The sequence below is a fragment of the Chionomys nivalis genome, chromosome 1 (assembly GCF_950005125.1).
Source record: "Chionomys nivalis chromosome 1, mChiNiv1.1, whole genome shotgun sequence".
NCBI classification, from domain to species: domain Eukaryota; kingdom Metazoa; phylum Chordata; class Mammalia; order Rodentia; family Cricetidae; genus Chionomys; species Chionomys nivalis.
In genome coordinates, this window is record NC_080086.1 from 60,093,596 (window position 1) to 60,117,519 (window position 23,924).

The 23,924-nt window shown below is 48.5% G+C and overlaps 1 protein-coding gene across 1 annotated transcript in view; it reads left to right on the top strand.

The window, feature by feature from the left end:
- Window positions 1-23,924, top strand: part of Nup210 (nucleoporin 210) — a 97,446-nt gene that overhangs the window by 46,411 nt on the left and 27,111 nt on the right. The window contains exons 16-25 of the mRNA XM_057764867.1: window positions 1,163-1,336; window positions 6,706-6,898; window positions 7,639-7,745; window positions 8,481-8,585; window positions 8,681-8,782; window positions 18,256-18,384; window positions 19,518-19,645; window positions 19,759-19,894; window positions 21,238-21,300; window positions 21,419-21,598. Coding sequence (XP_057620850.1) covers window positions 1,163-1,336; window positions 6,706-6,898; window positions 7,639-7,745; window positions 8,481-8,585; window positions 8,681-8,782; window positions 18,256-18,384; window positions 19,518-19,645; window positions 19,759-19,894; window positions 21,238-21,300; window positions 21,419-21,598 — 1,317 coding nt within the window. The remainder of the gene's footprint in view (window positions 1-1,162; window positions 1,337-6,705; window positions 6,899-7,638; window positions 7,746-8,480; window positions 8,586-8,680; window positions 8,783-18,255; window positions 18,385-19,517; window positions 19,646-19,758; window positions 19,895-21,237; window positions 21,301-21,418; window positions 21,599-23,924) is intronic.

Sequence of the window (23,924 nt, forward strand, 5' to 3'; positions counted from 1 at the left end):
CAGGCCAGGCCAAGGCCTTGTGCTCTTCTGGCCTCTAACAGATGTGTTTCTGGGAGCCCTCAGACAGGAACAAAAAGTAGGCAGAACCATGAACTGAAAAATGAGAGTGATTCCTGCTTGTCTACAAGTAAAAAGAATATGGATTCAGCTGAAGATGATGCACTCGCACACGCTGACAGGTGTGTAGTACAGGGTCAGCTGAAGATGATGCACACTCACACCCTGACAGCTGTGTCTGGCTTCCCTAGTTCAAAGCTCGCTGCCATGGTCAAAGGAGTGCATTTTGAAAAAGGCCCCACTAGAGGTGCTAGTAATATAGGACAATATTAAGAACAAGACATGCATACTGCCAAATAAATAGTAAGACTAAGGGTAGCAGTGAATCATGGCTTAGCTAGATCGTTGGGCTTCCTGCCTTAGCCTGTAGAAGTTGGACTCTCAGCAAGGTCTGATCTGGGCTCCCTCACTTGTGTCATGGGCAGACAGCCTGAAAGTCAAGAGGCACCTCCCTCCTCCCACCTCATGGTCAGGGAAGATAAGGGGTGCTGAAGCAGACTTTTGTGTCCTCAGTTGTCTGTCTCTGAGGAGGCTGGGGATGCTCCCTCAGGCACAACTGTTCACTGTGTTGCATGTAAAACCAGGGGCTGAACTTGACTTCAGAGACCCCACTCTAGCAGCAAAAAAGGCTTTTTCTGTTCGTGTGACAGTTCCTCTCCTGTCCTGTCCGTGTAGGTAGTGAGTGTGGCCTCTTTCCTCTGACTCAGAGGAGCATACAGGCATGGAGTGAGATGGTTCTGCCTGTGGCTCTGGCCTTTCCACTGGTATTGTTCTGCACAGCCTATTTTCTGATCCATTCTTCCACAATTAAGGTTCCTTACCCTTCAGTGTGCAGATTCCCATATCTGTGCCTCACCATGATGGGTTAAAGTCAGTGCAGACTCTTTTATGAAATGTTCAGAACCTTGTCGATTTGCAGATTCAGCTGTGAGACTTTCCTCATGTCCTGGGGAACCAGAAGGTACCCCCTAACCTGCCTCTTCTGAGATGTTTGTAGGCCATACTTGGGGCATAGGCATCATCATACGTCATATAGAAGTTAAGTCTCTGCTCAGAGAGGAGGGGACTGTGCTCAGGTGTCTGCCTGCTCCTTCTGCTACTCCAGGTCATCGCCCTGTCCGTGGGGAACCGGCCCAGCCTCTCTAACCCCTTCCCTGCCGTGGAACCCACTGTGGTCAAGTCCGTCTGTGCCCCACCTTCCAGGCTCACCCTCATGCCTGTCTATGCCCTCCCGCAGCTGGACCTGTCCTGTCCACTGCTGCAGCAGAACAAGCAGGTGGTGAGTATGGCCCCTCCTGGGGAGGGAGGAAACATGGACAAGAGGAATCTGACCCACTTCCCCCATGGTCTTGAGTATTCTGATAGCTGGGGCTCCACACACAGGCACCTGGATCTCAATGGCCAGAGCTGCGCAAGATGTTTTCATTTGTTCTTTGCATGGGGGAGTCCAGAGCCTGCAGAGCTGGGAGATTTCCTAAAGTCCAGCTGCATAGTTGGTCCCCGACTCACAGAGACTTAGCTTCTGATTTTCTAGTTTATAGGGGTGGGAAGGTGACAAGCGCTTGTTATACTTGGAGTTTTGATCTTTTCCTAGGCTAGTAATAAGTAGCCCATTTCCCCTTAATGCTTTGCAGAGTAAACCAGTCACAGCACACAGTTGGATTCACTACCACAGGGGGAAGCTGATGCTCTGTGGAGCCCTGGAGTCCATATATAGCTCATGGAGCACCCCGTCCCGTGTTAGAGTGTAGTCTTTGTGTTGGGCCATGTGCCCAACTGTTGGCTGATGTCAGTTAAGTAGAGTGACACAATAGGCTGGCTATGAAATGGTGAGTTAACTCATGATGGGCTCATTGGGGTGTGCCTCACCCTAAGTCCGGGAGCTTCTGTAGTGGCCATATAGGATGCAACCCCTCCCTACCTTTCTTTCTGAATCCAGATCCACTATCGCCCTCTGCTGGGCATATAAGGGGCTGTAGAATCCTTTTGTGAAGTGTTCTATGGTTTCAGTTGTTCAGGTGGAGTGTTCTCTGTGTACAGAATGTGTGTTCAGAGTGGGATTGGGAGCTATGAGGAGAGGGGGCATCTTCAGAATTGTATTGTTATGGGTCAGGACATTCCACAGTAAAGTGTTGAGAGGGAAAGAAAGTGCATGGGCCTTTAAACAGCAGCTGTGTGTATGTGTGTGTGGGTAAAACCTACTGGTCGGCTTCCCCAGAAGCTGGGGCTGTCCAGTCCTCAGCTCTGGAACATCATAGCCCAGGGCCCTGAGTGCATCCTGCTCAGGGATTAGGGATAAACTAGCTTCAACCCTCTTTGGAGGAAGGAAGTTCTGGTTTTCTCATCCCTCCAGCACATACTTGTCTAGCAGGTTCTCCTGGCACCAGACTCTGGAATAAGAGAGTGTTGAGGAGGGTGAGGAGCCACTGGGAGACAGGCAGGCCACTACAGAAATGCCACAGAGAGTATAGCTGGGAGGAACCAGTGATGCCAGGGGGCAGAAGGTGGCTGCAAAGAGAACAGGATAAGGAGAACCAACCTAGTAGAGCCAAGGGAAAGGCCCCAGGGAGGTAAGACAGCAAGAGCAGTGACTCTGAGGTTGGGTCATGGTCTCCAGTATCCCACCTATCCACGTGGTGGCCAGGATAGTTCTGAGTGCTTGTAACCATTACCTTTTAGCCTCATTCCCCCCAACACCATGGCCATCTTTGAGATGGGCAGAGTTGAAAGTGCAGAACCACCTTTATCCATCTCCAAACATAGTAGTTCCTCCTCTGGCTCTGTGTTTCCTCCCTGAAGCCATCTCAGAGTAGATACTGCTCACCTCTTGGTACTCAGGCCTCCTGCACACCCGAATGAACCTAATAATGATGCTGAGGGTATCCACAGTCTATCCAGCTGTGGGGCAGGTGCTGCGAGAGCTGGGTCCATGGCGGGTGAAGGACAATTTTGCCTGTGATCCACACCCTTCTGTTCAAAGCTTGGTTAAGGGAGCTGCATAGCTGTAATGCCTTGGGCTTGAGGACCAGCCTTCATTTTTCCTGCTGGAGTCAAGCAAGGCTGTTTCCCTTGCTGCTCTGGTGTGGATCTGTGGTTCTGCCTTCTGGCCCTTGCTTACACTGGAGCTAAGAATGAACACACCACAAACCTGCGCTTATCTTCTCCACTTGCTTTACCTGGGCCGGAAATGGTGGTTTCGAGTAAGATGTGCAGCTTCTATACGCTCTCCACTGACCCTACAGGGACTCTTGTACCTTGCTCTCTCATCAAGGTGGAGGGTATTGCAGGCTCAGAATCTGCAGGTGACTCAGCTCTGGTGTCTACTGCAGAGAAATCGTCTTTTTCTTGCCTCTGAGTGGGGTGCTCAGGAGAAGACTTCTCTGTCTTGACTTGGAGACCAGTTGAGAAGAAATCCTAAACTCGTTTCCTGCTTCAAGTCTTTTTTGCTTTTAGTCACTGTATTATTGCACATTTATGGGGTACACTGTGATTAATTCCATGCATTCTTGTAATGTAAGCTGTCAAATCAGGATGGGGAGTTCTTCCTCTCAAACATTGATGGTCCCATTGTATTGGGAAGCTTGTTCTCTTGTTGTTCTTTATGTAATATATTATTCTGGCATTTAGTTGCCTCTCTGCGCTGCAGAACCCCAGAGCTTACAGCTCTCTGTATTCAGTGCCTGCTTCCCATCCTCCTCCTGCCCCTCTCCTCTTCCCAGTCTCCAGTGATTCCCACCTGTTCTACTCTGTTTCTATATCATTTTAGCTATCACACATACGTGAGAGCTCACATCACCCTCCTCCCTCTTTCTCTCTCTCTGCCTGGTTTGTCTTCAAGTTTTACCTGTAGTCACATCTGGTATGTGTAGTTATCCTTGGTAGAGGGAACAACATTGTGCTAAGTTTGGATCTTCAGGAAACATCTGCCTGCTTCTGGGTCCCCTGCCAGAGGTAGGGAACACTGGGCTGGGTTCAAGCCCCACTTGCTGTGGGAGCCATCCCTTGATGGTGATAGAGGTCAATAATGGAGTTATGTGACTGGATGCGGAGTCCAGAGTGTAGCCATTATAAATTATTCTGTGTTTGTTTTCTGTTGAGCCCAGTGAGAAAGTCAAGTCCCTTCAATGGCCTGTGGGGCCCTGTGTCCCTGGTCCCTGGCTGCTTTTACCTCTGAGTCTATGCCTTTTATGGTTGAAGGCCTTGTCATTCCTTGTACCTTCTGTCAGTGTTTGGGACTTAGGTAGGCTGAGTCCTGGGGCTTGCAGCTTTCCCATCCCTGGCCCCATGCCTCCCTCATTTCTCTATCCAGAGTCTCCTTGGTCTTTGACTTCACTTAAAAGTGCACCTGCCTCAGCACACCTGAAGCCTCTCCCACTTCTCCCACTCCCAAGTACCCACAGTGACCTATCACTATAGAATTTGCTTGCCTACTTTAGTCTCTGCCTATCACCAGAACAGAGCTTGGTTCCTGCCCAAAGCTCAGCAAACACCTTGGGCAAGTGAGCAAACCAAGGAGTGCACTGTCCCTGCGTACCTCTAGGAGGCACCCTTGTGCAGACTGAGGGACACTGAGGCAGCAAAGGCATGGGGAGTGGGTGCTACCTGGAGAGCAAGGGCCTTCAGATTGACAGTCTGTGCTGCTGAGCTGCAGCAGGGCAAAACCAAATCAGATCTATACAGGTTTTCCCTGTCTTTAAGTACTGATGAAGAGCTGAGTATGGTGTTCCTGGTCTGTCTGCAGCTAGGCTGGGTGAGCTGCTTCTGGACTGAAAGATAATGGTGTGACTGCAGAGCTTGACTTAGAATGGACTGTGTGCTGTTGGTGTCAGCAAGAAGTAATGGACCTTGGACACAGAACTGCCATGTGATCCATCAGTCCTAGTGCTCCCGAGCCATGAGCCGGCCATTCAGGCATGGCCCCTGCGATTTATGGTCTCATTAGGGGACCTTGAAGAAGATATATCCCCAAGGTGCATCTGGGTGCAGTATCAATTTAATTTTATAGCTCTCCAAATCCAGAGGCCACCTAGGACATGTTTGCAGAGTAAATTATTGGCAAGGTGAGACACCAGAGTGGAGTCAACCAGCAGGAATAACAGACTGCAGGCAGACTTGGTTCTCCAGGCAGGTCAGCCAGCATTCCTCTTACCAAGTATGGGTGCTACTTGTGTTCCAGGGACTAATTAGTCCAGGATTGGGTTGAGCTGGTGCCTAAGGAGAAACCCATGTCATAGGAAGTCCTTGGAGAATCCGACCTGCTGTGTTCTACCCTAAGCCTGGGAGACTGAGCAAGCTCAGTCTCTGAGCCACAGCCTTCCAATTTGTGAGGTGGGAAAGTTGGAGTCAGCCTGCAGGCATGCTTGCATAGAGCTTATGTCTTCTGCAGAAAAGCAATGACTTTCTACCAGAGGTTGAATCTGGGAGAAGGGATGAGGTGTCTGGGGGCAGGCCTCTGTGGTTCCTGTCCACATTCACAGCTTGTGTCCTGCCCAGTCACTAAACCTTTGGTGTACCCAAGTGATGAGCTGAGTTGCTGGCACGAGGGAGCACTTTTAAAATGCAGAATGTTTGGTCAGGCATTGTCTAGAACCAGGAGAGCTACAAGAAGTTGGAGAGGGATCCTGGAGGTAGAGGTAGGGAGCTTGGTGGCAACATCAGTCAGGATGGACTTCTCTATGTCACAGTAACAACCCCTGCCCCCATAGCTCCACATCTTAAATACATAATGCAAGTTTAGCTCTTGCTCGTGTGCTGCTTGAGTCTCGGCTTGTGCATCACTAGGAGCCACTGTGCAGAGAAGGAGACTGTGCTTAGGTCTTAGAGGTTCCTCCAGAATTATCACAGATCACTGTCGTATTTCACTCACCAGACTCAGTAATACAGCTGCCCTTAGGTGAGAGAGGACAGTTCTTCCTTCTGGACTATGCCTGAATGGATTAGGTCATTGGTAAATAGTAATCTATGCTAAAGACCACCCCATTTTGCTACTTCAGTGTGAATTACAATGTGAATTTGTCTCTCAAATTAACCACACAGGAGGCATATTTGAAAGAAAGTCCCAGGACTGGAGAGATGGTTCAATGGTTAAGAGTACTTGCTGATCTTATACTTCCTATGTTCAGTTCCCAGCACCCACATGGTTCACAACCATCTGTATGTAACTCAAGTTCCAAGGAATCTGATGCCCTCCTCTTCTGACCTCTGTAGGCAAGAGGAGTACATATGTACAAGCAGATAAACTCATACACATGAAATAAATAGATCTAAAAAACTTTTTTTAAAAGAAAGTCCCAAAAGATTGGTTTGCTTCCTACCTTGATGGGAGAAACTAAGGACAGAGACCTTTGTACCTTCCTGGGCAGGAAGAGCTGGAGCCAGGAGTTGATCCAGGCTTGGGAAGATACTCCTGCCTCTTCTTGGCTGCCTCCTCGCTGTACACTCTCTGTGCCATTATCCCCCATGGAGAAGCAGGAGCCATTTGGACAAGGCTTTTGGGCACCTTAGTGGTGTCATTCCTTAGCATTGGTTTGCAGTTCACCCCCACCCCTTCATCAGGGCCATCTGAGCCTGTAAGGGAAACAGCTGGCTTTATGTCATACTTGTGGCAGAGTCTGTGTGGCCACAGCTTCTGATCTATGCTTCTTTCAGGTTCCAGTATCCAGTCACCGAAATCCCCTGTTAGATCTGGGTGCCTATGACCAGCAAGGCCGGCGGTTTGATAACTTCAGCTCTCTTAGCATCCAGTGGGAGTCCTCCCGGCCATTGCTGGCGAGCACCGAGCCTGACCAGCCTATGCAGCTGGTATCCCAGGATGATGGAAAAGGCCAAAAGAAGCTACATGGTGAGCCAGGTCTTGAGCTAGAGGGCAGTGGAACCCTGGACACACAAGAAGGTCCTGCACTGCTTGTGCCTAGGACCTCGTGTATCTGGGGCTTCCCTTCATTTAGAGCTAAAGCATGGAATGTCGAGAGAGCTCATCTCCCACTCCACCACCCTTTTTTGAGAGAGAGTCTCACTGTAGCTTTGCCTGGCCTAACTATTAAGATCAGGCTGGCCTCAAACAATCAGAGACCCACCTGCCTTTGCCTCTTGAGTGCTGGGATTAAAGACAAGTGCCATCATACCTGGCTACTGTGGGTTTTTATTTATTTGACTGTTTGGTTGGTTGGTTTGGTTTGGTTTTGAGACAAGGTCTTCCTCTGCAGTCAAACTGACCTCAAACGTGAGGTCTTCCTGTCTCTTGAGTGCTAGGATTGTAAGCCTGCACCAATACGACCAGCTTTACTGTGTTCCTTTAATCCCGTATAGGAATAAGAGATAGGACCCAGAGCAGAAAGGCTCCTGTCCCAGGTTCCTTGGCCATGCTGTAACAGTGACAAACTTCCTCAGCAGCCCAGTGTTGAGCCTGTCCTCTCAACTTACCTCAGCAACTCTGTTCTGGGCTATTAACCCTTACAGGACTAAAAGCCTCAGTAAACTCAGTTACCTGCTTTTAAACTTGAAACTGAATTGACAGCAGGATGTGGCCCCAAGGGAACCAAGGGGTGGTGGCCAGCATTTGTTTTCCCTCTGCGCCCTCAGGTTTGCAAGCAGTTTCGGTTCATGAGGCATCAGGAACCACAGCCATCTCTGCCACCGTGACTGACTACCAGCAGTCCCACCTGAGTGCAGCCAGAGTGAAGCAGCCGGTATGTCCCAGAGGACATGAGTGGGTAGGACCATGGGCAACACCAGAATGTCTCCTGTTTCTGTGTAGATTCTGTCTGGTGTTGGAGGCCCTGACCTCCCTTGCTAGGGAACAATACCTGCTTGATTCTTCTCTGCCCAGCATCTCTTGCAGGCTTCAGGCAGATATGCTGCTTCAGGGCATGTGTGTGGTGGGGAGGGGTACATTTGAGGAAATGGAAGGGTCCCCAAGAATGGTCCTGTTCGGATGATATCCACCCTCTTGAGCCACCCTGCAAGCTACTGCTGAAATGGTGTGGAGGCAGTAGATACCCAAGGACAGGGGATGTGGGGGCTGGCACCCTAAAGAGCCCAGATTCTGAGACAAGGAAGCGTCCTCTTAGAGAAAGCTGTCTCCATTTGGAAGGAGGTGGCCTGCTGGAGGTAGATGCTCACCTATCACTATCCCTATCCCAGATGTTTTCACCTGTTCCATTCACCTGTTAGCTTTTGAGTGCCTCACTGGTTCCCACACTGGAGCCTCACACCCCTCAGACGCACTTTTAAGACCTTCACATACACTTCTGACCTCTTCGGGACTCTCTCTACCTCCCAGGCCTCCCCTAGGTACTGACACTGCTTGAAGCTTCTGTTCCTGGAATGAGGCCACTACTTGGGGCATCTAGCCCGCTCTTCTTGGAGGTAGCTGGTGGGGTCCCTATCTTCTGGATCTGACAGTGTTGGCCTTTCTTTTTCAGCATGACCCTATAGTACCTGTGTCAGCCTCCATCGAGCTTATTCTCGTAGAGGACGTGAGGGTCAGTCCGGAGGAAGTGACCATTTATAACCATCCTGGCGTCCAGGTATGGCCCTTTGCCCCCGCCGTCCTTTCGAACAAGGCACCCTGCACTCTGTGCTACCCAGCCTGATCTCTTCCCATCCCCACATCTCCCTCCAGGTAGAACTGCACATCACAGAAGGCTCTGGCTACTTCTTCCTCAACACAAGCACCCCAGACATCATCAAGGTGGCCTACCAGGACACTCGGGGCGTGGCTCTGGTAAGCTTGAGCATCGGGATCCCAGCTGTCTAGTCAGGTTGACAGATTATTCCAGAAAGCCGGCACTTAATAACACCCACCATGCAGGGCCTTGAGATTTGAAGTCGTTTGAAGCCCCTGTCATTCCCATGCCACCTCTGCACTTTCTCTATCTTCAATTACTCGCACTGTTAATTACCTAATTCTTTCCTTTCATTCAATCTTCTGATTCATCTTTTAATTATTCCTTTATTCCATAAACGGCTTCATGGTAACCCTAAGAAACTTTCTTTTCAAGCTCCACTCTTAACTCTCTCCTAGCTCTCCCCCTCTTACAGACAAATGCCTGGTTGGACCTCTGGCATGGAGGAACGGAGCATGCCGCTTTCCTCATGTCCCAAATTGCTTCTCTTCTTGTGGGGTAGCCTGTGGTTATCTTACTTGCACTTTTAGCCCTCATTTTAGTATACAGGATCTGAGTTCTTTAAACTCCTTTTTCTTTTCAATGATTTAGTTTTCTTTTATGTGTATGAGCATTTGCATTCATGCATGTATGTGTACAAGTATGTGCAGTGCCCTTGAAGGCCATAGAGGATGCTAGATCACCTGAAACTGAAGTGATAGCTGGTTATGAAAGACCATGTGGATATTGGGAATCAAACTCCAACCTTTTGGAAGAGTAGCCAGCTAATGTTCTTAACCACTGAGCCATCTCTCCAGCCCCTAACCTTTGTTTCTTAATAGAGCCAAAGAGTGAAAACAAAGATCTGTCCTGAATGTCTCGCATGTGTCTGATGAGGGACTTGTATAGTCATTAAATGGAAAGTTCCTCCTGGAAGGAAGTCCAGAATGACACCCACCCACACAGTGTCAGCACTTGTCAGCTAGAGCATTGCCACCAGGAAGCTCTGAGCCCAAACTCTGCTTCCTCTGGTGAAAGTATGCCTGCCTCATTCCCAAAGAGTCAAGACTCCCCTGGACTCCATGGAGACCTGAGCTGACATGGTGCTGCAATGGAGGGGGTGTGGCTTGAACTCAGGAAGTCTGGTTGGCTGACTGTGTTTCCCCAGGCTCTTTACTTTTGACTTTGCCTTGTTTCTCCACCTGAGCCCTTGCAGACCAGTCACAGCCTAGGGGGTGCCAGTGTTCCAGGGAGGGCTGTGACCCAGACAGTGACCTAGGCCTAGCCCCTGTTTTCAGAAACACTGACATGTTACCCATTACTACGCAGGGGTTGGTGGCATGGCTCCAATCAGGTGCTGGTGTTTATGCATTTAGCTCCCCACATTTCTATTTCTCCTCATTTTTGCCTCCACCATGCTATCTTAGCTTAGAGATCACAAAGTCAATGGCCCTGAGCTGGACAGGTATAAAATGGGAAGAGCAAACTGAGTGTGAGGAATGTCCTGCAAGTGTTGGACTCAAGGGTTAACTGTGGTGCTGGACGTCAGGAGATAGTGGGGCAACCATAGGGCATAGGGGCCTTACAGGGTGGGGAGGGGTGACAGTGTGTCCTCTATTGATTCCTTTGATGCTGGTACTAAAGGGTGAGTCCCCTACATCTCATCAACTCCATGTACTGTGTAGAGGTTCTTAGTAGGTTCACAGATGTGAGCAGTCGTCACCACCATCATGCTAAGAGTGCATGCCTGGAAAGGAAACCCTCTAGCTACCTGTCTCCTTTGAGTTCTTTCAAACTCATGCCCTGTCCCAGCTTTCGGTAACTACTAATTTATTTCCTAACCCTATAGATTTTTCCATTCTGCAGAGTTCAAGCGAATGGAATCAAACAGCATGTGGCCCTTGCCTAGCATGTGTTTCCGCATTGTAGAATGTTCTAGAACTCGTTCCTTTTTATGACTGGGTATGGCTATGCCACCTTTTGTTTGTTCATTCATCCATTAGTTGATATTTTGGGGCATCTGTCCTTCTCCCCCCTTCAAAACCAGGACTTCATATAGCCCAGATTGTCCTGGAGCTCAGTCTGAAGCTAAGGGTGTATTTTAGCAAAGGATAATTGACCTTCAGATGTTCTTACCTCACCACTTCTGGGATTGCAGGTGTGCACCACCACACCTGTTTCTGTGCGGTGCTGGGAATCCAACCCAGTGCTTCCTGTGTGCCAAGTGGACACTCCACTACCTGAGCTACATTCCCAGCCGTACTGTCTGTCTTTATTGTTGAGAATAATACTGCTGTGAACATTTGTACACAGGAGAATTTTTGAAAGTTTTTTTATATGTGCCAGTGTTTATCTGCATGTATGTCACGTACAACATGTACATGCATTGCATGGAGGGCCAGAAGAAGGTGTCAAATCCCCTGGAACTTGAGTTACAGATGGTTATGAGCTGCCATGTGGGTTCTGGGATCTGAAACCAGCTCTTCTGAATGAGTAGCCAGTGCTCTTACCTGCTGAACTATCTCTCCAGTCCTGTGTGTGTTTTTGTGTGGATACATATTTCATCTCTGTTTACATGCCCAGGAATGGGAACTCTGCATGTTTTGAGCAACCACTGACTGTTTCCCATGTCCCATCCCACCAGCACTGGATGAGCATGCCAGTTCCTCCCATTCCTTGTCAACATTTGTAATTATCAGACCTTGATATTCCAGCCACTCCAGTAGGTGCGGGTGACCTCTCCTTGTGAGGCAGATTTGTATTCCCTGATGAGTAAAGCCATTCAGCATCTTTGTGTTTCATTCTTGTATCTTCTTGGACAGATGTCCATTTAGATTCTTTGCTTGTTACTCTTTATTAAGTTGTAGAATATCATATTATATTCTAGATATAAGTTATTCATGAGATGTGATATGCACATATTTTTCATTCAAACTTGTCTTTTTACTTTCTTGTTAGCATGCTTCCAAGCTTATGTTTTTAATTTTGGTTAAAATAAAAATAATAAATAAAATTTAAAATTTTTATTAAGTACAGTATCTCTTTAAGCTTTAAAGTTACATTTATATATATATATGTATATATATATATATATATAATGTTTATTTTGTTGAGTGTGGAAGGAACATGAATGACACAGCATGCTTGTGAAGGACAGAGGGCAGCTTGCAATTGGTTCTCTGTTTCCACCATGTAGGCTCTGGGGATTGAACTCAGGTTATGAGCCTTGGCAGTGAGCCGTCTTCCTGCTCCTCTGTGTTCCTGCATTTCATGTTTCCCTGAGAGTCTATGGCGAATGGGGCCCTGTTGTCATTTGTGTTTTGTCTACACTGAGTTAACGGTGGTCCTGTGCTGGGAACCCAGGACCTTCCTGGTGTGTGTGACTTCCCAACTGTCCCAGAAGCCGTTGTTCTCTTTTTTCTGCATTGGATGATTTTGGCATCGATGTCAGAAGCCATCAGAGACATGAGCTTAGTTCTGAGGCCCCATCTCTGCTTCAGCTCTGTATTGACCTGCTTGTCTTTCCTTGTGTCGACTACAAGTGTAGATTACCATTGCTTCATAGCAAGTTTGAACATCCATAAGTATGAGTCTTCTGGCTCTTCAAGTCTACTTTGACTTATTTTGGTCCCTTACAATTCCATATAAGTATTAGAGTAAACATGTCAACGTATTTGTGAAGCCAGCTAGAGTTATGCCAGGACTTTGGATGGCCCCTTAACCATATGCACAGCCTCTGTCCATGAGTGTGAGGTGTAAGTATTCTTATTCATGGTGATAATTCTAAATGGAGTTGTTTTCTTAAATTTTATTTTTCTAGCATTTTCTTTTTTCTGCATGTTGGTCTCATATTGTGTAACCTTGCTAAATTCTTGGGGGTTTTTAGCGAATCCCCTAGGTTTGTTTTTTTGTGTGTGTGGGGGGGGTTGTGTGGTGTGTGTGTGTGTGATCATGTCATGTGTGAATACAGGTAGTTTGATTCCTTCCCTTCAAATTTGGAAGTTTGATTTCTTCTTTTTCTTGCCTTTTTGTCCTGGCTACAGTCTCTAGTAGTGTTAATAGAAGTCATTGTCTTACTCTAGATTGTGGGGAGGAAGTTTGTATCCTTCAACCACAAAGCATGATACGGGCTTTTTATAGATGCTCCAGATGGGGTAGTGTACCAGGGGCTTCTAGCGTAGACTGAAAGTATTTGTAAATGTGTTTGTGAGGATAAGGACAACTAACATCCTCACCCCCACCCTCATCCTACCCTGCCTCTGCTAGCTTAGATACAGCTTGGGCCTCTGGTAGGAAACAGACTCAGTTCCTCCAAGGTTTCGTCTGATTCCCAGAACTCCCAGCAGGCAATGAATGAACATTTTCCTGAGGCTGCCTGCCCTGCCCCTGCTCAGGACTTCTCCCTCCACCTGTGAGAATAGGGTGCAGGATGCTGGACAATGGCACTGTTCCCTTGACCATATAGTAAGCTTCTGCTTCCACCATTCAGGTCATCTTTGAGAACACCCTGTGTTCTAGCTCGGCCATATGCAAGACTGACTTACTTGTAATACTGGTGAGATTAGTGGTCAGCAAACACTCTGTCCACCTGCAGGGAAACATCAAATGAAGCTAATTTAGGGACTGTGGAAATCGGTCAGAAAAGCTATGAGAGGGACACATATACATGCTGCTGGAAGAGTCCAAGGCACCTAGGATATTCCTTTTCCCAAGCTCTGATGTGACTATCTGCATTGCAAGAGGCACTGACTCACTCTGTTCATGGATTGGGGATCATTTATTTTTCTGTTCCTCCTTTACTATCCTCTTATGCTTTAGTCTGTGTTTTCTAATCTGTTTTAATTTCCTTTTTAAAAGTTGTTTTTTTTTTTTAAATTTTAGTGGATGAGTATTTTGCCTGCATGTATGTGTGTACCATATGAATGCGGTGCCTGTGGAAGCCAGAGGAGGGCATCAAATCCCCTAGAGCTAGAGTTACAGATGGTTTTCCTCCCACCACTTGAGTAGTAGGAATAGAACCCCCATCCTCTGGAAGAGCAACCAGGGCTCTAAACCACGGAGCCATCTCTCTAGTCTTTTTATATTTTTTATTTTTAAGACCCTGGGGTCTCCCTCATTTCCTGACTGATCTTGAGCTCCTCAGCTCAAGTGTTCCTCCTACCTCCCTTCTGAGTAGCTGGAACTGTAGGTGTGATGCTCATACTTTCCCAAGCATTTCCATTGTTCCCTTATAAAAGAGGGACTAATTGCACAGGCTTGTGTGTGAATGTGTCTTGTCAGAGCTTGACACTAGGAGGAAAAGCTTCAGCAGAAATTCATCCACACATCTGGAAACATACCTTATCTAGAGATTAAAAATAACTTCCCGCTATCAAGAAATGGGGAATTTGAAATCAGGAGAGGTATGTCTGTTGCCACGGCAACCAACTACAGTTCATCTTAGTCAGGTTGCCTTTCCTAAGTAAGCCGAGGGTGAACCTATGGCCAGAAGAAAGACTTTTCATCCAGGAGTGAGTGCTCTTCAGAGTCAATGTTGAGCTTGGCTCTGTGTATAGGTACTGAGTACACCATATCTGGAGGTATTCAAATAGAGCCTTCCTTTGAAAGACTCAAGGATTCCAGCACTACAGCTTCCCATAGAAGACATCTGAGCTCCTTCAGATACTGCCATTTTGGGGTTACCACTATATGGGTATCAGTGTCCCCATCTTCACAGAGTCACAGTGGGCTGCAGCCATTCTGTCCCGCGGCAAGTCTGGACCCTGAGGAGCAGCATCTTGGAGGCACACCTTGAGTGTGGTTTCTGTCTCAGCAGCTTCCTTGGAACGCTGACCTTGGGTCTTCGCTTTCTCCTCCAACTGCTTCAAGGGGAAATCGGGTCCTATTTCCTTCTCCCTCTTCCGAACCTGCAGTATCTTTCAGAGTGTTGATGGGCTGTGACGGGTGCTCCCAGCTTCCTTCAGAGGGCTGTATCTGAAGGACACGTTTGCACATTTCTTTGGCATTTTGCAGCTGCTAATTAGCAGCATTCTCATTTCTCTTCTTCACAGACGAGAAAGCTCACAGCCGTGCTCACGGAGCTCCTAGACAATGCCTCATTCTTCCTTATTGATAGGAGTTGAGGCTTCACAATGGCTCCTGTATGTATGTAGTTGGCTTCTCAGTGTCTTTGGAAGAGAAGTGAGTGTATGATGCACACAGCAGGCTGTGGTGGAAGTTTTCATGCCCACACAATGAACCCCGGGCTGAGCAAGGCTGATTAGTTTTGCTCACGCAGCTCCCAGAACCCTCCGCAAGGGGCCTTTATTTTATTTTTGGCTGGATTGAACAGAAGAGTGTTTACCTGATTTAAACTCAGGATTTCTTCCTTCTCAAACCATTCCTCATATTTCCTGAGTCCCCTGAGCTTAGCCTGTCACAGAGAGCTTGATGTGTCCTGAGCACTTGACACTTCTTTCTGCTGTGTTCATTCGACCAAGCTGTAGCAGAGTACGGCGGTAGTGCAGGCTCTACTCTGGTGAGCATACTAGTGCCTTTACCACACAGTACTGCAGTGTGTGGCCAACCATGATGCCCTGGGATGTAGCAGAAGCACACCAGGGATGAGTTGGTAGGAGGTGACGGTTGTAGGACTTGAACTCAGGTGTGTGCTGCTTCTGTGAGGCTGGTTGTGGATGGTGTGGTGCCAAGCCCCTACTCTCGCTCTTGGGGAACTGGCAGAGCTGACCACTGCATGAAGTTTTATCCAGGCTGAGATTTAGATACCTGTGGTTCTCATGTGAACTCTGGTCATCTCTGTAGAGTGCTAGGTGAGAGACTGAAGACATAGGTCTCAGTCCTCTTGCATGGTAACTTGGCTTACTTCCTGGCACTGATGAGCACATCAGAAAAAAAGTGAAGCTAATGGTCCCAGTGATGGTCAGAAATATCATTATTAGGATATTTATGCATCTGAAAATGTCACATGCCACAAGTCTGAAGTGTGAACGGGGCCCAGGAAGGCGGGGCTGGTGAGCTCATGGGCCATAGAGTTTCTTAATGAGGAGTAATGCATTCATCATCTCCAAACTGATGACAGGACTTTCCCTTGGGCTCAGTACTTGATGACATTCTCAGGTGGCACTGTCAACACATAGAAATGAGAACTCATTCCAGACACCCCCACTGCCTTTTCTCAGTGTTCTTGAATGTCCATCAAGAAGCATGTGGTGACAGACTCTTGAGAAGTATGAGCCACCTACACTGTCCAGTGAGGAGTGGTCCGGGGTCTCCATGTGGCTACTAGCTAGTGGTCAGCTCTCAACTTCCCTCCACGCTGTTTCTTTGTCTCCTAAAAGACCTCACACACTGGACTCAATGCTTTTTTACAGGCTAAAGCAAGCTGAAGTGAGTTCAGGAGTGGAGCAGGCCAGACCTCACTGCTTCCCGACATGCAACCTGGTGCTGTCCTCCCCTTCTGTCATCTGGAAGGTGGCTGAATGTCCATCTTCTGGGAAGCCAAGTGGAAGAGGAATTGATTTCCCCACTGCCATTTTATGCTTTTATTTAAAACGTGCAAAGTGATTTTTTTTTTTTTGAAGGACTGAGGGAAAAACAGAAAAAGCCCACCCACGCTTGCTTGCCCATTGGGTCTGTCAGCAGCGGGTGCACTGTGTAATTTCCTCAGGTTATAAAGGACATGCCAGCTCCTGACAGCAGCAGCTCCTGCTTGCGCGTCAGACCGGAGGCTCAGGTCATGTTCTCAGAAGTGCTCATTCCTCCGTGCAATTTTGCATGAGCTTTCTTTAGGGGAGATGTAATAACCATCCGCAGCAATGCCTGATGACCGGTGGCTTCTCCACCCATAGTTAATGCCAGGCTGGCTAGCGGCAACAGCTCAGATCCCACAGCCATCATTCTGGAATGTAAGTGTGATTCCCACCCTGGGATCTTTGTTAATCTACTTTAAGCCATCATATTAAATAAGCCAGGCACACCTCATCTGCTTGGATGTGCCCTGGAGCTCAGTTACACCTGCATGTAGCAGCTTGGCCCAGCTTTCCAATTTTATCTACCCCAGCTACCTGAGGGCTTAGGTCTTTCTTAGCTCAGACTCTCCCTACTGGCCCTCTCCACTCCTCTCCTCCTGTTCTGGATGCTGAAGGCCCTGTTTCCCTGCAAAGGAGGCAATGGCCCTGGATGGAGAACTGAGCCACTGGGTTAGATCTCTAGTTTCCCTTCAGGCTATTTCCACCCTGCCCTTGAGGCATGGTTTGCTCTTTTGTACCTTAAAGCTGCTGGATCAGAATCCATAGGTTCTGAGTTCTCTGCAGAGAGTTCTTCAGAACTTACCATTCTTAACCAAGCCAGTTCTGCTCTGCAAAGCTATGCAAGCTTAAGCACCTGGTTTTCAGTGCTTTATCAGACTCCCTCAGCACTATGGGCCTGGGTCTGATCAAGGTTTGGAGGTTGGGTGCAGGCCACTAGTGCCAGATACCAGGCTCTGTGAAGACTTTGGGAAGGTGGAGGTCAGCATGAAGGAGAAAGGCAAGCTAAAAAATTCCAAACAGTGATGAGGGGAAGTCAACCCAGTGGAGGGAAGAGCATGCCTATCTGGTGAGAGAAGTGAGGCTTGAAATTGGAGCCAGCAGCTGAGGACTGGGGGAAGAGGCAGAAAGTTGGTTATTTCCCATTGATGGAGAACTTATTTCCATCTCCCAACCCCACCCCACAACCTTGGTATTGGAACTAGGTCTATCAATGCTGAACTGCTTACAGAATGCATTTATACCCCCAAGCCCCACTGTGACAGAGTCTAACTGGCAAAGTCAATCACTCACCCAGCCCCTGCCTGCCCCGCCTTAGAAGTCACCCAGCTGAAGCACATACCTAAAGGACATGTGGCAAGTCCATGTTTGATTGACAGATGTCCGCTGCGAGGAGCTACTGTAGCTGAGCTGTGGATGCTTGGGGAGCTCTCTAGGGCTGCATGGTTAAGAAAGGATAAAGGGGTGCTGTGGGATCCAGAAGAATGGGAAACTCAAGCTTTTGTTTATTTATTCACCTAAAACCTCTTAGTTAGTCATGACTTCAAGCAAAGCTGAGTTGCAGAGATAGGTAGGCCCGCAGGAACCCAGGAATGGGTGACCTGGGTGGTCTGTCCTCAACTCTATTGTGTTGTGGATTCAGACAAGAACTCTTTTGGAAGCTGCTGCCTGTCCTCAGCTTTATCAGCTCCTAACTTGCAGCTTCATATGAGATCCTAGGGATGTGGTGCTATTATTAGAGCCACCTGGCCAAGCCATCTTGGGTTTGACTCTGCTGCCTTCAGGTTATTGTGTATGTTCTCATCCATCACAGTTGGGTCAACTTTTACCCCCCTTTTTATAAAATACATAAAATTGAAATGAATGTTGCTTTAGATCCCTCTGGCACTATAACACCCCATCTTCAGTTCATGCCCTTGCTGCTGGGGTGAAAGAGGATTTTCTGTGTCCACTTCTAGCCACCTAGTTCCTGAGTGCTGGCATCTCAGAAGGCAAGATACTGCTAGTGACCCCTTGAGCAGAATGGGACCTATGGCCTTATGACTCTGTCCTCCTCTGCTTTGCAGGTGCACCCTCTCCTCCCAGGCTCATCAACTGTCATGGTCCATGACTTATGCCTGGCCTTCCCGGCCCCAGCAAAAGCTGTCATTCATGTTTCAGACATCCAGGAGCTCTACGTCCGAGTGGTGGACAAGGTTAGTAGACACTTCTCCACACAGCCGCCTCTCTGCTGATGCACGTAAAGCAGGGACAATATGTCCTGGGAAGTGTTTCCTTATGTCCTTTGCTTTTCCTCCTGGATCCTGCCCACTTCTGTCCCCTCCAGAATGGCCGAACTCACGTTGCCATCTCTGACTTCTGTGCTTCTCGTGGACAGTGCAGGCTGATGTCTCTGCTGTTTCTTTATCGCGGTTGTCATCACTAAAGCTTGGCAGTAAATCCTCCTGCTGGATTGACTGAATTAGCCTTGACTTGGGAATGCATGTCCTCTGGCTCCGATAGGTTATTCACCATCCTGGCACATACCCTGCTGAGCATAGAGTTTCGCCCCAGAATGTAAGATGAGGATTCTTGGGAATTTCCGGGACAATTGAGTAAAATTCAGTACTGCCTGGTGTCCTGTGATGTGAGTAAACAGCAGACCTAGGTTTTCCTTTTGTGTGAATAGGAAACTGATTCAGAGCTGAGGTGGCTGAAGCTAGGCTTCCAGGGCTTGCTGCCCAGTCCCTGCTACCTGTGCTGGTGAAAAGGTTAGTCGTTGAAAGAGGATGGTCAGGCATCTTAGATTTCATAGCTTAAAGCTAAGATTCTATTACTCAGATTCTCTCCTGACTATTTTCTTATGGAGACAGGTTGGCTGTATATCTCAAGCTGACCTTCAACTCACTATCCTCCTGCCTCAACCTCCTGAGTGCCACCACAGCCAGCTTCCCTCCAGCTTGCTCACTAGATTCCTCTTCAGTGGGCACTCTAGGCCTCCTTTCCTAAAGTGCCTGCTGATATACTGCATAGATTGAGTTGTTCAGACACTAAGCTCCTCTGTGCCTATGTTCTAAGCTATGTCCCGTCTCTCTAATCTGATTGGTAGCCCACTAGTAGAGCGTGGAGTTCATGCCTCATGCTATTGCCAAGCCTCCCTATTCCCCGTATACTATAAACATCATTTTTCACTCATTGATGGCCAAACCCAGACGTCATTCTGGGTGGCTTATTGCTAGTTCCCAAGCTCTGAGCTGGAGGTTGGTGGTGCTGTCCCTGAAAGCCTTGGATGCTACATGTTGGGGGAATGATCACTGAGAGACCACTCCTGAACCTGTCTGTCCCTTAGGTGGAGATCGGGAAGGCAGTCAAGGCCTATGTCCGCGTGTTGGACTTCTACAAGAAGCCTTTCTTGGCCAAGTACTTCACCTTCATGGACCTAAAGCTGCGAGCCGCCTCCCAGATAATCACACTGGTGTGAGTCTTCATAGGAGTTGGGAAGGGCATCCTGGAGATGGGACTGATTCCCTTTGTAGCTTCTCAAGCAGCTCTTCCTTGGAGGAGAAATCTAGTGCTTCTTTCTGTCTCAGGACTCTTGACGAAGCTCTAGACAACTACACGGCCACATTCCTTGTGCATGGCATAGCCATTGGCCAGACCAGCCTGTCTGCAAGCGTGATGGACAAATCTGGGCAGAGAGTCAGCTCCACCCCACAACAAATTGAGGTAGTTCTGCTCCTTTTGCTCTGCATGGGCTCCATCCTAGTTGGACGTGTCTTTATAGTGACAGGCTAGGATTTCAGCTATAAGAAGAAACCCTGTTAAAGTCTGTGTCTTACCATGTCCTCTGAGCAGAAGCATAGTCACCAGCCCCAGGTATATGGGTGACAAAAATTAGATGCAGAACCAAAGGGGGCTTGAGATATTAACTTCCTTCTGTGGCACAGGAGTTCAGGCAGTTCAGAGAAATGCTATGCTTTGTCCCATGGCAAAGGATAGGCAGAGATTCTTTCCAGAAAGCAGTGGCCAGGTGGAAGCCATATGCTGATTTTAGCTTGTATAGAACTAACTCCTCCAGTCAGTTCTGAGCCTTAGCCCAGGCCCAGGAGGGCCATGAGCACATGCCAGAGGATTCCTAGGCAGGTTGTTCAGGATCAGTTGAGCTCTGAAGCCCCTAAACCCTCTCAGTGTGGTATAGGCTATCCTGCATCTAGTTTTTCATAGGTATCCCACTGTAGGCAGAGGTCAGCGCAGCCAGGGTCAGGCCACCTTGCCCAAGAATCCCCAGATTCCCACTAGCAACAGCAACAGCACCATCTTCTGCAGGTCTCGGCCACACGGGTGGCAGGCTTCATTGATCTGCCGTCAGAAGCAGGCGGAGGCGGTTTGTGCCTCCAGATGGAAGTGTGCCTTCCTCCTACTGGTGGTGAGGAATTTGTTTCTGCCTATAAATAGCACAGCCTAACCAAGACTAATTCTTAGCCCAGAGCAGTCTCCACGCTCTTCTTGGAGCACTTCTTACATGGTTGACAAGCAGGAACTTGTGGGGGCTGTGGGGCAAGGTTGCTGCAGAGACGGGCTGTCCACATCGCCTTTGACTGCTCCTGAGCCTTTTCTTCCGCAGAAAAATGGTGCAGCTGTTGAAGTAGAGCCCTGTTCCAGGACAGTGTGCTTTCAGTAGTGCTAGAAGCAGCTCTCTAAAGACGAGTCAGGATTCTGGAGACCCCAGTCACAACTTCAGCAGACACCCTCAATTACTGTAGGACTTGTCAGGCCTCAAATCACAGGGACCTGCCTCGGGCTTCATAGGTCTCAGGTAGATTAGACCAGAGGATTCCTGGTGGGTCCACAGAATGATATCAGGAAGTACTAGTGCTGCTAGTGGGGCCACATGTTGAAACCTGCACTGAGAGGTCAAAGGTCATTATTTCTGTGATCATAGGGATCCCCAGCACTGCCAGTTACCCTCAGATAAGGGATGTCCATACCCCTATGTGCAGTGCACATCATGTGTAGCCAGTATCGGCTTGCAGGTACCAGTCCCTTCTCTCTTTTCCCACCACATCCAGGTCTTCCCTCCATTCAGGCTGATACCCAGGAAGGTGACACTGATCATTGGAGCCATGATGCAGGTAGGAGCCACTGCAGGTCAACACAGGCCTTCACTGTTGGCATCCTTACGCTCATGGGATGATGAGGGCTCTCCAGCGTGGCAGGTCCTGACAAGAGCCACTGTTCCTCACTTCTTAGATCACCTCCGAGGGTGGCCCCCAGCCGCAGTCCAACATCCTCTTCTCCATCAACAATGAAAGTGTGGCAGCAGTGAGCAGTGCTGGGCTGGTGCGTGGGCTCATGGTTGGCAATGGCTCTGTTCTGGGGGTCGTGCAGGCGGTGGATGCTGAGACTGGCAAGGTCGTCATCGTCTCTCAGGTATCACATATGCCACTGGCGGTTAGTTCTTGTGAGTGGTGGTTTTGCCCCTGGATTTCTGCCAGGTTTGATCTCTGCTCCTTGAGGATATGCAGATCTGAGATGGCTCTTCTCCAGACTGAGCCTCCTAGGTTCTTCCCACTGTTCTCTGGGATAAGATCTCAGTATCCCCAGCCCTTACAGGTTCTGTGGTATATAATGAGGGTGCTTGTGCTGGGGAACACTGACCTTAGTACTTTGGATTCCTCGGTATATGTTTTGCTGTGTTTCCCCTTTGCAGATGAATTGTGTGACAACCCTGCTAGTAGCCCATGGCTGTTGTGGTGATTCTGAGCCTTGACCCAGGACTGCCTGAGGTCAGAGCTCTGGGACCTTTTGTGCACTGTCTGTAGTGGGTCCTGATCATGTGGTGATGGGTTGGTAGGGGTCAGTCCTGATGAGGTTCTCTGTGTGTAACTGTGTGTGCCTAGATCCATGGATGGGTGGTGGGAGCATGGTGTATGGCAGCCAGTAATTTCAGACTAGATTTATCTCCTCTTTAACCGTGGGCCCACTGGCTCTATCCGCCTAGCCTCTTTGGTGGGCTTATTTTCCAGTTGCTTTTTTTTGTCCAGCAGTGAAACTGAAGTAGTCATCTCCCTCTGGAGGTGTTCCCTGACCCACACCAGTGGGGTTGCTGACAACAGGTGAAAGCCAATTTTCAAAGACTGACAGCTTCCCTTTCTGGAAGGCAGTGGAGGATCATTTCTACTCCCAAGAGGGCCTTATGATAAAACCAGAAGGGCATCTGGATCTCAGTCTCTCTCTCCAACACACACACACACACCCTCCTTTTCCACAGTGGCTCACACAGGCATCTTGGAATGTTCCTGTGGTTGTGCTCACAGATCTTATGTGGTGTGCAGTGACAAGTAGTTTATTCAAGCCTCACTCTCCCCATCCCTCTAGGAGGTCCCTTGTGTGCAGCCTGTGCAACCCTCTATACTGGGAGCATCTAAGCACATGCCTGGGGGCTTGACGAGTGGCCACCCCCCTTGGGCCTGATAGTCCTGGCTCCCTGAGGCTGACTTTGATCTGACATTGAGTTCATTGATTGGCTCCTTTATCTAGCAGTTTCAGTATCTGCCTCCAAGAATCCAAGTTAAACCACAAAGTCTTTTTGAATGACAGAGGCAGCTGTCCCAATTCTGTGTATCGATTTTGTGGAGATAGCAAGGAGCATATAAAACTATCCCAGTGGTACCCAGACTTCACACAGGTATCCCAGAGAGTGAAATGAAAGACCCCAGGATGCCCTGCTCTGTTCCCTCAGTAGGAAGAACTGTGGCTTCAGAAATAGGCTTATTTTTCTCCTCCCATCATCCGGAAGGCACAGCCTTGGCCATCCCCATGACCCTCTCTCTACTCTTGCCCTGGCCCTCCCAGCTGTCCTGTTCTCACCTTTCTGGGCCTCTCCTTCACCTGTGTCCCATCATGGTCCTTGACAGGGTGAGGAGGTTTTGTTACAAGCTATTCTGAGAGGCTCAGCCTTGTAGCTTCCACATCCACACTGGGCATATGATTCTGTCAGATGCTGCTGGTTCCATCTGTCCAATCCTGAACACACCAGCATCCCGAGGCCAAGGGGTAGTCCAGAAACAGCTAGAACTGAGAAATGAGAAAGATAAGGGGAAGGAAGAACTTTTATAAGCCCCTCTTATGAAAACAAGCACTTGCCTAAATAATAGGACACTAGGTGGATGTCTTAGTTACTTCTTCTATTGCCACAGCAAAACACCATGAACAAGGCATCTTTTAAAAGAAGTACTTAATGGGGGCGTACTTAGTTTCAGGGTGTGAGTTCATCTCCATCAGGGCAGGGGCATGGCAGAGTCAGGCAGGCAGGCATGGTGCTGGAACAGTGGCTGAGACTCACATCTTAGCTGCAACCATGAGGCCAAGAATGAAGAATGGGGATAGCATGGGCCTTTGAAATCTCAACCCAGTGATATACTACCTCCAAAAAGAGCATACCTCTTAGTCCTTCCCAAACAGTTCTACCAACTGGGGACCAAGCACTCAAATTAATGAGTCTCTGGAAGCCATTCTCATTCAAACCACCACAGCAGAGACGGACTCCACATGGGCAGTGTCTAAAGAACTGAAAAGTTTATTATCCCAACTCCCCCCGTTAGTTAGCAGCATCTGAAGCCAGTACAGTCATTGGTCAGATTAGTTGATTTATAGAGCTAAGGATAAAGGAAGATGTAAGGCCTGCTGCCATCAGACGTGACCTGGTTCCTCTACTCCTTCCTGTATCCTGGTGAGTTAGAGAGGCAGATAGGCT